Below are 13,696 nucleotides of genomic sequence, written 5' to 3'. Positions count from 1 at the left end.
GTTATTTGCTCATACTCCCACCTCGTCTTGTTGTAGTGGTACCGCGGACAGTGTCAGTCTTCCACACACGTTTCGCCTCCTTTAGGCAACGCGCGGCTGGCGCGCGAGCTACACCTATTGCAATAGCGGACAGAACACTCGTCACAGGACTTGATCCCGAACTTCGTCTTGTGCGACAGCTGGTACCGTTGTATCTAGATCGACACGCGACGTACGGCGTCTTGACCGTGAGGAGACTGGTCACGAGCCCTTTGAGGCGTGACTGAATCCGTCGGAGCGACGTGGTGGAATCATGCGAGAGGAGTAAAGCTGCTTGTCATGGCCGGTGCTCGTGGATTGCATAGTGGCTGAATCCGCTCGAAGTAAGGCTGAAGGTGCAGAGGCGGATGTGATGGAGCAGGCTGGCGCCGTTTGACGCGCGTGCGATGCGTCGTTTTGTGCGTCTGGTTGTTTTTGTGTTGACATTTGTATGGCGAGTTGTGGTTGTACGAATTCTCGTTAGTATAGTGGTTAGTATACCCGCCTGTCACGCGGGTGACCCGGGTTCAATTCCCGGACGGGAAGCCTTCTTTTGCTCCTGCTGCGCCCCATACTGACCACCTTGTTTTGGTCGGTATTGCGCCCAACGACAGTCTTCCAACACACGTTTCGCCTCCTTTAAGGCAACGCACGGCTGGCGCGCGAGCTACACCTATTGCAATAGCGGACAGAACACTCCGTCACAGGACTTGATCCCGAACTTCGTCTTGTGCGACAAGCTTGGTACCGTTTGTATCTAGATCGACACGCGACGTACGGCGTCTTGACCGTGAGGAAGACTGGTCACGAGCCCTTTGAGGCGTGACCAAATCCGTCGGAGCGACGTGGTGGAGTCATGCGAGAGGATAAAGCTGTTTGTCATGGCAGGTGCTGGTGGATTGCACAGTGGCTGAGTCCGCTCAAAATAGGCCTGAAGGTGCAGAGACGGATGTGGTGGAGCAGGCTGGCGCCGTTTGACGCGCGTGCGATGCGACGTTTTGTGCGTCTGGTTGTTTTTGTTTTGAAATTTGTATGGCGAGTTGTGGCTGTACGAATTCTCGTTAGTATAGTGGTTAGTATACCCGCCTGTCACGCGGGTGACCCGGGTCCAATTCCCGGACGGGAAGCTTCTTTTGCTCTGCTGCGCCCATACTGCCACCTTGTTTTGTCGTGTTGCGACCAACGGCAGTCTTCCACACACGTTTCGCCTCCTTTAGGCAACACACGGCTGGCGCGCGAGCTACACCTATTGCAATAGCGGACAGAAACAACTCGTCACAGGACTTGATCCCGAACTTTCGTCTTGTGCGAACAACTGGTACCGTTGTGATCTAGATCGACCACGCCGACGTACGGGCGTCTTGACCGTGAAGAGACTTGGTCACGAGGCCCTTTTGAGGCGTGACTAAATCCGTCGGAGCGACGTGGTGGAGTCATGCGAGAGGATAAAGCTGTTTGTCATGGCAGGTGCTCGTGGATTGCACAGTGGCTGAGTCCGCTCAAAATAGGCCTGAAGGTGTTGAGAAAGATGTGGTGGAGCAGGCTGGCGCCGTTTGACGCGCGTGCGATGCGTCGTTTTGTGCGTCTGGTTGTTTTTGTTTTGAAATTTGTATGGCGAGTTGTGGTTGTACGAATTCTCGTTAGTATAGTGGTTAGTATACCCGCCTGTCACGCGGGTGACCCGTGTCCAATTCCCGGACGGGAAGCTTCTTTTGCTCTGCTGCGCCCATACTGCCACCTTGTTTGTCGTATTGCGCCCAGCGGCAGTCTTCCACACACGTTTCGCCTCCTTTAGGCAACGCACGGCTGGCGCGCGAGCTACACGTATTGCAATAGCGGACAGAACACTCGTCACAGGACTTGATCCCGAACTTCGTCTTGTGCGACAACTGGTACCGTTGTATCTAGATCGACACGCGACGTACGGCGTCTTGACCGTGAGGAGACTGGTCACGAGCCCTTTGAGGCGTGACTAAATCCGTCGGAGCGACGTGGTGGGGTCATGCGAGAGGATAAAGCTGTTTGTCATGGCAGGTGCTGGTGGATTGCACAGTGGCTGAGTCCGCTCAAAATAGGCCTGAAGGTGCAGAGAAAGATGTGGTGGAGCAGGCTGGCGCCGTTTGACGCGCGTGCGATGCGTCGTTTTGTGCGTCTGGTTGTTTTTGTTTTGAAATTTGTATGGCGAGTTGTGGTTGTACGAATTCTCGTTAGTATAGTGGTTAGTAAACCCGCCTGTCACGCGGGTGACCCGGGTTCAATTCCCGGACGGGAAGCTTCTTTTGCTCTGCTGCGCCCATACTGCCACCTTGCTTGTCGTATTGCGCCCAACGGCAGTCTTCCCCACACGTTTCGCCTCCTTTAGGCAACGCACGGCTGGCGCGCGAGCTACACCTATTGCAATAGCGGACAGAACACTCGTCACAGGACTTGATCCCGAACTTCGTCTTGTGCGACAACTGCTACCGTGGTATCTAGATCGACACGCGACGTACGGCGTCTTGACCGTGAGGAGACTGGTCACGAGCCCTTTGAGGCGTGACTAAATCCGTCGGAGCGACGTGGTGGAGTCATGCGAGAGGATAAAGCTGTTTGTCATGGCAGGTGCTCGTGGATTGCACAGTGGCTGAGTCCGCTCAAAATAGGCCTGAAGGTGCAGAGAAAGATGTGGTGGAGCAGGCTGGCGCCGTTTGACGCGCGTGCGATGCGTCGTTTTGTGCGTCTGGTTGTTTTTGTGTTGAAATTTGTATGGCGAGTTGTGGCTGTACGAATTCTCCTTAGTATAGTGGTTAGTATACCCGCCTGTCACGCGGGTGACCCGTGTCCAATTCCCGGACGGAAGCTTCTTTTGCTCTGCTGCGCCCATACTGCCACCTTGTTTTGTCGTGTTGCGCCCAACGGCAGTCTTCCCCACACGTTTCGCCTCCTTTAGGCAACGCACGGCTGGCGCGCGAGCTACACCTATTGCAATAGCGGACAGAACACTCGTCACAGGACTTGATCCCGAACTTCGTCTTGTGCGACAACTGCTACCGTGGTATCTAGATCGACACGCGACGTACGGCGTCTTGACCGTGAGGAGACTGGTCACGAGCCCTTTGAGGCGTGACTAAATCCGTCGGAGCGACGTGGTGGAGTCATGCGAGAGGATAAAGCTGTTTGTCATGGCAGGTGCTCGTGGATTGCACAGTGGCTGAGTCCGCTCAAAATAGGCCTGAAGGTGCAGAGGCGGATGTGGTGGAGCAGGCTGGCGCCGTTTGACGCGCGTGCGATGCGTCGTTTTGTGCGTCTGGTTGTTTTTGTGTTGAAATTTGTATGGCGAGTTGTGGCTGTACGAATTCTCGTTAGTATAGTGGTTAGTATACCCACCTGTCACGCGGGTGACCCGGGTCCAATTCCCGGACGGGAAGCTTCTTTTGCTCTGCTGCGCCCATACTGCCACCTTGTTTTGTCGTGTTGCGCCCAACGGCAGTCTTCCCCACACGTTTCGCCTCCTTTAGGCAACGCACGGCTGGCGCGCGAGCTACACCTATTGCAATAGCGGACAGAACACTCGTCACAGGACTTGATCCCGAACTTCGTCTTGTGCGACAACTGCTACCGTGGTATCTAGATCGACACGCGACGTACGGCGTCTTGACCGTGAGGAGACTGGTCACGAGCCCTTTGAGGCGTGACTGAATCCGTCGGAGCGACGTGGTGGAGTCATGCGAGAGGATAAAGCTCTTTGTCATGGCAGGTGCTCGTGGATTGCACAGTGGCTGAGTCTGCTCAAAATAGGCCTGAAGGTGCAGAGGCGGATGTGGTGGAGCAGGCTGGCGCCGTTTGACGCGCGTGCGATGCGTCGTTTTGTGCGTCTGGTTGTTTTTGTTTTGAAATTTGTATGGCGAGTTGTGGCTGTACGAGATCTCCTTAGTATAGTGGTTAGTATACCCGCCTGTCACGCGGGTGACACGTGTCCCAATTCCCGGACGGGAAACTTCTTTTGCTCTGCTGCGCCCATACTGCACCTTCGTTTTGTCGTGTTGCGCCCAACGGCAGTCTTCCCCACACGGTTTCGCCTCCTTTTAGGCAACGCACGGACTGGACGCGCGGAGCTACACCTATTGCAATTAGCGGGACAGAACACTCGTCACAGGACTCTGATCCCGAACTTCGTCTTGTGCGACAACTGCTACCGTGGTATCTAGATCGACACGCGACGTACGGCGTCTTGACCGTGAGGAGACTGGTCACGAGCCCTTTGAGGCGTGACTAAATCCGTCGGAGCGACGTGGTGGAGTCATGCGAGAGGATAAAGCTGTTTGTCATGGCAGGTGCTCGTGGATTGCACAGTGGCTGAGTCCGCTCAAAATAGGCCTGAAGGTGGCAGAGAAAGATGTGGTGGAGCAGGCTGGCCGCCGTTTGACGCGCGTGCGATGCGTCGTTTTGTGCGTCTGGATTGTTTTTGTGTTGAAATTTGTATGGCGAGTTGTGGCTGTACGAATTCTCCTTAGTATAGTGGTTAGTATACCCGCCTGTCACGCGGGTGACCCAGTGTCCAATTTCCCGGACGGGGAAGCTTCTTTTGCTCTGCTGCGCCCATACTGCCACCTTGTTTTGTCGTGTTGCGCCCAACGGCAGTCTTCCACACACGTTTCGCCTCCTTTAGGCAACACACGGCTGGCGCGCGAGCTACACCTATTGCAATAGCGGACAGAACACTCGTCACAGGACTTGATCCCGAGCTACGTCTTGTGCGACAACTGCTACCGTTGTATCTAGATCGACACGCGACGTACGGCGTCTTGACCGTGAGGAGACTGGTCACGAGCCCTTTGAGGCGTGACTGAATCCGTCGGAGCGACGTGGTGGAATCATGCGAGAGGAGTAAAGCTGCTTGTCATGGCCCGGTGCTCGTGGATTGCATAGTGGCTGAATCCCGCTCGAAGTAAGACTGAAGGTGCAGAGGCGGATGTGATGGAGCAGGCTGGCGCCGTTTGACGCGCGTGCGATGCGTCGTTTTGTGCGTCTGGTTGTTTTTGTGCTGAAATTTGTATGGCGAGTTGTGGTTGTACGAATTCTCGTTAGTGTAGTGGTTAGTATACCCGCCTGTCACGCGGGTGACCCGGGTTCAATATCCGGACGGGAAGCTTCTTTTGCTCTGCTGCGCCCATACTGCCACCTTGTTTTGTCGTATTGCGCCCAACGACAGTCTTCCACACACGTTTCGCCTCCTTTAGCCAACGCACGGCTGGCGCGCGAGCTACACCTATTGCAATAGCGGACAGAACACTCGTCACAGGACTTGATCCCGAACTTCGTCTTGTGCGACAACTGGTACCGTTGTATCTAGATCGACACGCGACGTACGGCGTCTTGACCGTGAGGAGACTGGTCACGAGCCCTTTGAGGCGTGACTGAATCCGTCGGAGCGACGTGGTGGAATCATGCGAGAGGAGTAAAGCTGCTTGTCATGGCCGGTGCTCGTGGATTGCACAGTGGCTGAGTCCGCTCGAAGTAAGGCTGAAGGTGCAGAGGCGGATGTGGTGGAGCAGGCTGGCGCCGTTTGACGCGCGTGCGATGCGTCGTTTTGTGCGTCTGGTTGTTTTTGTTTTGAAATTTGTATGGCGAGTTGTGGCTGTACGAATTCTCGTTAGTATAGTGGTTAGTATACCCGCCTGTCACGCGGGTGACCCGTGTCCAATTCCCGGACGGGAAGCTTCTTTTGCTCTGCTGCGCCCATACTGCCACCTTGTTTTGTCGTGTTGCGCCCAACGGCAGTCTTCCACCCACGTTTCGCCTCCTTTAGGCAACGCACGGCTGGCGCGCGAGCTACACCTATTGCAATAGCGGACAGAACACTCGTCACAGGACTTGATCCCGAACTTCGTCTTGTGCGACAGCTGGTACCGTTGTATCTAGATCGACACGCGACGTACGGCGTCTTGACCGTGAGGAGACTGGTCACGAGCCCTTTGAGGCGTGACTGAATCCGTCGGAGCGACGTGGTGGAGTCATGCGAGAGGATAAAGCTCTTTGTCATGGCAGGTGCTCGTGGATTGCACAGTGGCTGAGTCCGCTCAAAATAGGCCTGAAGGTGCAGAGAAAGATGTGGTGGAGCAGGCTGGCGCCGTTTGACGCGCGTGCGATGCGTCGTTTTGTGCGTCTGGTTGTTTTTAGTATAGTGGTTAGCATACCCGCCTGGTACGCGGGTGACCCGGGTGGTCCAGATGTTACTTAATCCAGGCTGTCCTTATTATTGATAATGGCCTGGCCGGATTCGCATTCAGCAACCAAGAACTGACCATCTACAGTACGAACCCTCTGTGGCGGTTGGGATGAGCTCGCGGACGACTACGCAACTCTTTGAGGGAACGTTCACCGTCTCCGAAAGGGGGCGAGCTGTTAAAGATGCTCATCCGATGCTACAGACGACGCTTGGCGTGCAAGAAGATCCATAACGGATCATTGCTCACTTGATTTTGTAAACATTATTAAGATTCTTATTAGGAATAGGCTCGATATGGGAAACATAATACATAACCGAATTTCCACTCAAGCGCACACAGCGACGTCCGGTTTCAAGGTAAGCGTCTGGTCAAGCTTGTTGAGTGTGTTATGCCTGTCGGTGAGCTCGAAGCTCTGTAGCGAGGTTTCATCCGGCAAGGCCAAGAGACTGTGTATTGGCCGATTACTATCGGGAGGTTTACGTGACGGCTTATTGTTGCCTATTTGCACGACTGGGAGTGCTTGTATTGCATCCCTTTTATTCTTCCAACCAAGTGTTGAACACTCGGTGCCCTCGTAAAAGGCTTACTCGTGCCTAGTACCTTTTTCGCTGTTGGGACCATGAAAATTCATAACACATATTAGCTTTGCTCGTGCTAGTAGCGTGTTCTTATTTCTACTGGTTGGCCTATATAAGTAGTTTACAAGGTCCAGTCTGTCCCAGTGCAAGGGCATAACTGGGGTCTTCAGGCCCGCCTGAACGATCGTTTGCTATCCTAGCAGACGTATTGTTGTGGGAGCTTCCTAACTACATATATAGCTAGAGCTCACGTGGGATTTCTAACACCACAGAAGTGTCCTCTCCCAGTCGTCTCTGTTGGGGTTGACGAGCAGTTGACTGCCCCGGCCTGGCTAGTGGACACCGTTCTCTAACGGAATGTCCTTGTACCACCGGCTCCCTCGAGTTGGATGTGCAGCGTAATGGCAAGTCCAGCCGACACGAGTACGGTAACTCATTTCTTGAAATCTTAGAAATACTAATGGCACTAGAACTAGCCAGTCCCTGCTTCTAACAGACGGCACTACGGAAGCGCCAGGAATACGATCTGCGCCAAGGACGGCAATTAATGTGGAATGTGGCCCAGCAGCAGCGCCGATACAATCAGCCTACTGTTATTTGGGCCTGTAAATTTGGTCTCCCTTTTAGGTCTAAGACAAAGAAGCTGCAAGGCTTAAGACAAGGGCAGACCAATAGCGAACATAATATCGCGCGTAGAGTGCTACGATTAGAAGAAAATGGCAATAAGGCGGCCGTTTGTAGAGATAGACCTGGACTGCCGTAGCTCTTAGCCAATCAAATTGCTTAAAAATTCCTCACTTGAACAAGGGCCTATAGGTGGAAATTCCTCCTTTCAAAGGGTTCTCAATCTGGTTTTAGCCAATCATAGTCAATAGAAGTTCTATTAGAACGGTGCGCGCAATTCAAATTCGACAGCCTTAGCATGAGTGCCGGTGGCAGCACCTCGTACTCGTTCCCTCTGCTCAAGCCTCGCCAGATCTTCGAGTGTCTACGGGAGCTGCACATACCCGTGGCTGATGATGAGATTCGGGCATGTGACCCAGGCGCCGTGCGTAAGATCCTCGAAACATTTATCGAAAGCACAATGGGCGTAACGCGCGAGGACATGGCTCAGATGGCCTTCCCGGGGCTACCAACACTCAGTTTTCCGGAACTTCACTCCGAATCCGTCTCAGAGCTGACGTTCTACCGCACAGCGCAGCGTCTACTGGCCGCCTGTGGCGTGGACGACTTCGGACTGCGAGATGTCCTACACCCGACACCGAAGCGCGTGCGACGCCAGCTCAGCGCGCTCATTAACTTTTCCAAGTTCCGGACGGAGCGACTGGCCGCTTTCAGTAAGATCACTAGCCAGACGGATGAACTGCTGACACAGAAGAAAGCGCTACAGGAGGAGAACGCAGCGCTTCAACGAGAACTCGACCAGCTGCTCGAGGAGCAAAAGGCTGAGGAGCCCGCGCGACTGCAACTCCAGGAAGAGGTTAATGAACTAGAAAAAGAGATCAACGTACTTAACAAACAACAAGCTGTGCTGCGCCACGAGACGGACGAGATGAAGGTTCAACGCAGTACAATGGAGGATGAAATCTCCTCCACCAGGTTCACTAAGGTCGAGGCCGAGAACGACATTGAGAAGCTGGAAGCGCAGATCATCACGTCGCCTGACCGAGTAAAAGGAGAGCTGGAATCTATTGGCACGAAACTGGATAAAGCCCGGGAAGATCTAATCGAACTGGAGGAGAAAAACGCTGCTGTGATTGACTTCATCGCAATCTACGAGCGTGCAGAGAAGGAGCTCGCCAAGACGTTCTCACTGCTAAGTGAGATCGAGAAGGAGTTCAAGACGTGCAAGGAGACAAAACACCAGGTCAAGAACACGAAAGAGCGAGTCATTGAGCTTAAGCTCCGCACAGAGGAGACGGCCACGCGCCGCCAGCGGCTGGACAAGCTTGTGGAGCTCAAGAAAAGCGAACTGAATCGATACATGAACGACGGGCGTGTCGCGGACGAAAACGCCAACAAAGCGCTACAAGTCGCTCGCAACGAGCTGAGCAAACTGGAGGCGGCGCACTACGAAGTCCGCCAGCGCATTTCGCAGAACAACGACGCTAGTCGCAAGGTCGAACTCAAGATGAAGGAGGAGGAAGCGCAGTACCAGAAGGAGCTCAAGGATCTGGAGCAGGTAATTTCCCCTGTTAATACTGTGTTGGGTTGTATCTGTAGCTCCGTCCTCACATTGGATTGTGTGTCTGTGGACAGATGTATACTCGCCTCCATCAAGCCGCAGAGTACTACAACCAGCAAGTGCTCAACGCAATCCGGTCAAGCTCATAATTTCACTTTTAGTGTCGAGATCGTGTATGGATGGGTCACTGGAACTAAAATATATATTATCTCAAGGCAGCGGCATGTGAGTCAGCAGCTCCGTGCCGTGTGTGTTCTGCTGTGTGCGATGTGTACTCAGCTGTTCGAGGGTGGTCTCGTCACACTGTGCTGCGATGATCCGTACGATGATCGTGTCGTTGGTAATGTTGACAATTGACCGAAGTCGGTCGAGGATCCAGTCTATGCTGACTAAAATGGTGAAGACGACTGGGACGTCCACACCGAACACTGTCCGCCACACAGTGAGCACCATGACTAAGCCAGCGTGAGGAACTCCAGCCACACCAAACGAAGCGATGGCACTCACAAGAGCCAGCAGTACAAACCGCAGCGGCGTCAGCAACTCGTCATATCCTCCCACTTTGGCCAAAAACACACAAGCCAGCGGCATGTACACAGCCGTGCCGTTCAGATTACTTGTGGCTCCTAGTGGCAACATGAAGCGCGAGATCTGGCACGATACTTCCTTCGTAGCGTCCACACATCGCATCGTTATGGGCAGCGTCGCGATCGAAGATGAACAGCCAAATATGAAGATCTGCGCCGGCAGCATATGCCACAAATGAGAGAAAATATTCCTCCTTGTCGTCACGAAGAGGACCAACCCGAACACTCCGACAGTGAGTGTGAGCAGCGCCACAGTCAGGGTTCCAACTAAGAAAGCCACGCCGCGGACTAACACCGCCGACGAGCTGTAACTAGCTATTGACCCAGCGATGAGCGAGACGACGGCGATAGGAATGTACTTGACCACCATGTTCACAAGCTGGAGAATCACTGTGTTCGCATGCATGACCAGGAGAAGCGGGTAGTTCTCCACTCCCGCATCTTTGTCCACGCTCTTCATCAGAGCGAGTCCCATCACAACCGCGAACGCAATGACACTCAATGTGGACGTGCCTGCAACCGACTCGAAGATGTTATTCGGCACGAGGTCTTTCAGAATGATAAAAATCTGCTCCGACACGTTCAAATGCTCGTATTCCGTGTCCGACTCCACTAAATATCCACTTACATCGTCCAGTACAAACAAACTATTGGGCAACGTGCCATTTTTCGAGCTGCATGCGAGCGCCCCCTTAGAGTACGAGAGATATCTGCCGTCGCCACACTGAAGACTCAGCGACGGGATCGTTGGCTTGATCGGCACCACGGCACTTGACGGATACAATTTTGACATAGCGAAAGCGAAAAGAGTTCCCAGAATTGACGACGTAATGGCGGCCATGGCAAAGGACAGAAAAATTCGGCTTCCAACGGACGCAGCCTTGCCAGCCTCCACCAACTCTCCTATACACACGATGACGCTGCAGAAAACCATCGGAGTCACTAAACATTTGAGCGCGGAGATGAAGAGAACGCCAGGCAACGCAAACCAGTCGGCCCACTCGCCGTTCACTTGATAGTGAATGAGCATCACGCCAGTCATGAGACCGATCGCAGCTCCCAGACCCACTTGCCAAATACTCACGTCCGCGCGCTGGTCGTACGGCGATTGGATCATGTCCTTTACTCCGAGTCCTCGATACGAGATCGGTTCATTCATCACACGTGTTGGAGGTCGTGGTCGATCTCTTGACCGAAAATCGAACTGCATTATTGCGCTGTGTGGCGACATTGAGAAGCCGCTACCCGAGTCATAAAAGCTCCTGGAGTCCTCTGAATTCTTCATGATTTCTGTCGAGTCTTCTTTTCTGTGCTCCGTGTCACCACCACGTTCGCGGCTGAGGCCGACTGACGTGTAACCTAGCGTCCTGGTACCAGATATCGCCGCTTTACTCGATAGACTCGCCTCGCTCCGCCCGAAAATGGAAATGTTCAGAGCTCGCTTACAAATCTAAAGCGCTTTGCCAGCCGGAATACCGGTATCAACACTGTTGATTCAACAGCGAATGACTTGGTTGCAAATCGAACGATGTGTCCTTGCCCGGCGCCTCACGATCGTCGTTCCACCCGTCACTGGTTCTGGGTCTGGTGCTTAAGTTAGGTTTAGGTGTAAAGAGCGCTGTGATTGGCTGCCGCCAGCTGAGGGATAGGTTAATGTTACTACTTTGGGACAACTTGAGAACTTGCAAAAGAGTTGAGTATCCGGGTTCTAGTTGGGCAGTGGATGGCTGACAGCATTTTGCATTTTGCAGACACCGTGCTTTTGACGATGCCAAGCCAGTTGCTCTTGCTGCTCATACCGTAGCTGCTAGTGCCGCTCTCGTGTGTGGCTTGATGTTCCACAGGGATGCCCCTGTGAACGTATTTACGTTTCAGTGTGCTATAGCTTTCGAAACTATGCTAGACGAACAGTGTTACAATGGTTGATTTTGCCGCCATTTGCGCTGCTCGCAGGCTACTTTTCGAAAGCTGTGCAGTATGCTTCGAGGGCATTTCGATCAAAAACCGTACAAAAAGTATAGTTTTGAACGAGTCGTTGCATGTACTTTATTTCATTTAGGTTCTAGCGGTGGTTTTAGAGAAACAGCTCAGGCTTTTGGTGAATCAAAGGCATGGTGTATTGTAAATGTTAACTCAATCGTACGTGTACTAACACAGCTTCGGTCAACCCACATAAAGCTACCAGCTACGTCTGAAGAATGGGAGATTGAAGCTTCTGCTTTCCACCGAGTTCAGGGTTTTCCGTTGTGTTGTGGAGCTATTGACGGGACACTGATAGCAATAAATCGGCCTCAAGAATTTGAAGGTTGGTACAATCGCAAAGGTAGTATATTGTTTTATTTGTTTATTAAATTAATGTCCATCGATAGATATGCTAACTCAATTGCTGTGTTTCTAGGCTTCCCCTCGTTAAATGTGCAAGCCGTATGTGACCACCGGAAAAGGTTCACATCGCTCGACGTTCGCCCTGGGTCATGGAGTGACGCGAAAATATTTGAATTCTCGGTGTTTGGCAGAAATATTGAGCGAATTCTACCAAGAGGACATCATATTCTCGCAGATGCCGGCTACGGTGTTTCTCCTGCAGTGATGACCCCATACAACGAGAAGGATGAAGGAGGTTCCCTCACAAATGTGCAGACGAAGTTCAATTACAAGTTATCTTCGACCCGCATGGTGATTGAAGGTGCATTCGGCCTACTCAAAGAGCGCTTCAGAATTTTGAAAAAGCCCCTTGAAGAACGCACACCTCGAGCTTCGGTGCGCGTCGTCGTCGCTTGTTTGGTTCTTCACAACCTTCTGATAGACTTTCAAGACACAACCAATTTCGAGTTGAGCGGTGCTTACAACTCTGGTGATGAGGAGCGTATTCATCAAAGTCAAACCAACAGGGAAAAGAAACTAAAAAGTAGATTAGGTTGTCAAAAACGAGATGATATTGCAGCAGACTTTACTGCTTAATCAATACACTGTTTTCGTGCTGCATCGTTGACATTCCACTGGCACTCAACTTAATCCCTACGCTGTAAAGCCGCTATTAGCTGGGAAAGATTCTGATTTTGAAGCTGCATTTGCACCAACTGTTCATCCTGACGCTGCATCATCGTACGGAAGCGGCTGTCGATCAGGTCACCTACGGCGGTGTCCATGCCTTTCTCCGCCTGTTGAGCTGGTGCCATGGCTGCCGCCATGGCCTGAAAGCCTTCCGCAATCGATTGCATCCCGATTTCAAACGAGTCGCCTATGGTTTTTCGCTTCTTGTTCTTTTGGCCTGATGTCTGCTTCCCCAACTCCTCCTCCTCTTCCTCGTCGCATGACAAGAGTGGACCTCCGTCGGCTTCACTATCGGCTAGTGTGTGGCCATCCATGCCAGCAGAGCTAAACAAATTGTAAAACAAATAAGTTTTCAACTCGTAATAATATGACGTTTACATGCTTACCTAGCCCAGAACTGCTCCATCAGATCCAGCCCTGTTGGTTCTGCAACTTCTTCCTCTCTGTTTCCTGTAGCGCGACAGTCAGCCTTGTACTCCGCCCACTTGCGCTTCAGCCATTTCAGCTGCACAGCAAGACAACACGTACTTATTAGTTAATATTGGAGCATCATTAGATTTATAGATGCTTACCTTGTTTTTGCATTGCTCGGTCGAGATCGGTGTCTTCTGCCGCTCACTCATGTCCGTGGCGAGAAGAAGCCACGTTACCTTGAGGGCTGCATTGTTTTTTGCGCTGCTAAAGCGGTCCGCGTAGGTGTCAAAACGCAGCGTCATCAGATCCCGCACCATGCTCTCGGTCCAGTCAAGTATAGCGGAAGGCTTCTTGCCACTTGAAGCTGGCAGCTTCTTGGATTTATTCCCCTTCCTACGCTTGGGGACGGATCCTCCGCGGTCGACCGCAGAAGGACTCGACCCCGCGGTGCCACTTAAAGAGCCCAAGAGGTTGGCATCCGCTTAAGGGGGTAGCGTGGCGCTGGCCGCTAATGTGTCACTGCTACCGACGAGCAATCCGTTAATCTGGGTTGCTTCTGGCGCGGGGTAGCTGACGATGTCATGGATCCCTGCGGACCCGCTCACCGGACGCGTAGGGGGCATGGTGTACTTGAGCGCGCGAAGTCTAAAG

At 52.7% G+C, this 13,696-nt stretch overlaps 4 protein-coding genes across 4 annotated transcripts; 2 read left to right on the top strand and 2 right to left on the bottom strand.

Annotated features, from left to right (window-relative positions):
* Nucleotides 1-7,727: 7,727 nt before the first annotated feature.
* Nucleotides 7,728-9,139, top strand: PITG_05311 (kinetochore protein NUF2-like protein; the record flags this gene model as incomplete). Its single annotated transcript, XM_002998933.1, has 3 exons — nucleotides 7,728-8,804; nucleotides 8,853-8,987; nucleotides 9,065-9,139. 3 exons carry the CDS (start codon nucleotides 7,728-7,730, stop codon nucleotides 9,137-9,139), a joined length of 1,287 nt encoding a protein of 428 aa, XP_002998979.1.
* Nucleotides 9,140-9,200: 61 nt separating this feature from the next.
* PITG_05310 (dicarboxylate/amino acid:cation (Na or H) symporter (DAACS) family protein) lies at nucleotides 9,201-10,862 on the bottom strand (the record flags this gene model as incomplete). The annotated part of the gene is made up of 1 exon (XM_002998932.1): nucleotides 9,201-10,862. The coding sequence occupies one exon, from the start codon at nucleotides 10,860-10,862 to the stop codon at nucleotides 9,201-9,203; it is 1,662 nt and encodes a 553-aa protein (XP_002998978.1).
* A 548-nt stretch (nucleotides 10,863-11,410) lies between these two features.
* PITG_05309 (uncharacterized protein) lies at nucleotides 11,411-12,261 on the top strand (the record flags this gene model as incomplete). Its single annotated transcript, XM_002998931.1, has 5 exons — nucleotides 11,411-11,487; nucleotides 11,599-11,698; nucleotides 11,813-11,900; nucleotides 11,976-12,149; nucleotides 12,218-12,261. The coding sequence occupies 5 exons, from the start codon at nucleotides 11,411-11,413 to the stop codon at nucleotides 12,259-12,261; spliced, it is 483 nt and encodes a 160-aa protein (XP_002998977.1).
* Nucleotides 12,262-12,554: 293 nt separating this feature from the next.
* Nucleotides 12,555-13,684, bottom strand: PITG_05308 (uncharacterized protein; the record flags this gene model as incomplete). Its single annotated transcript, XM_002998930.1, has 3 exons — nucleotides 12,555-12,955; nucleotides 13,018-13,136; nucleotides 13,204-13,684. 3 exons carry the CDS (start codon nucleotides 13,360-13,362, stop codon nucleotides 12,589-12,591), a joined length of 645 nt encoding a protein of 214 aa, XP_002998976.1.
* Nucleotides 13,685-13,696: the final 12 nt, after the last annotated feature.

The sequence above is a fragment of the Phytophthora infestans genome, genomic scaffold, assembly GCF_000142945.1.
Source record: "Phytophthora infestans T30-4 supercont1.7 genomic scaffold, whole genome shotgun sequence".
NCBI classification, from domain to species: domain Eukaryota; phylum Oomycota; class Peronosporomycetes; order Peronosporales; family Peronosporaceae; genus Phytophthora; species Phytophthora infestans.
Note: the sequence above shows the minus strand (reverse complement) of the source record. Positions and strands in the feature narration are given on the sequence as shown.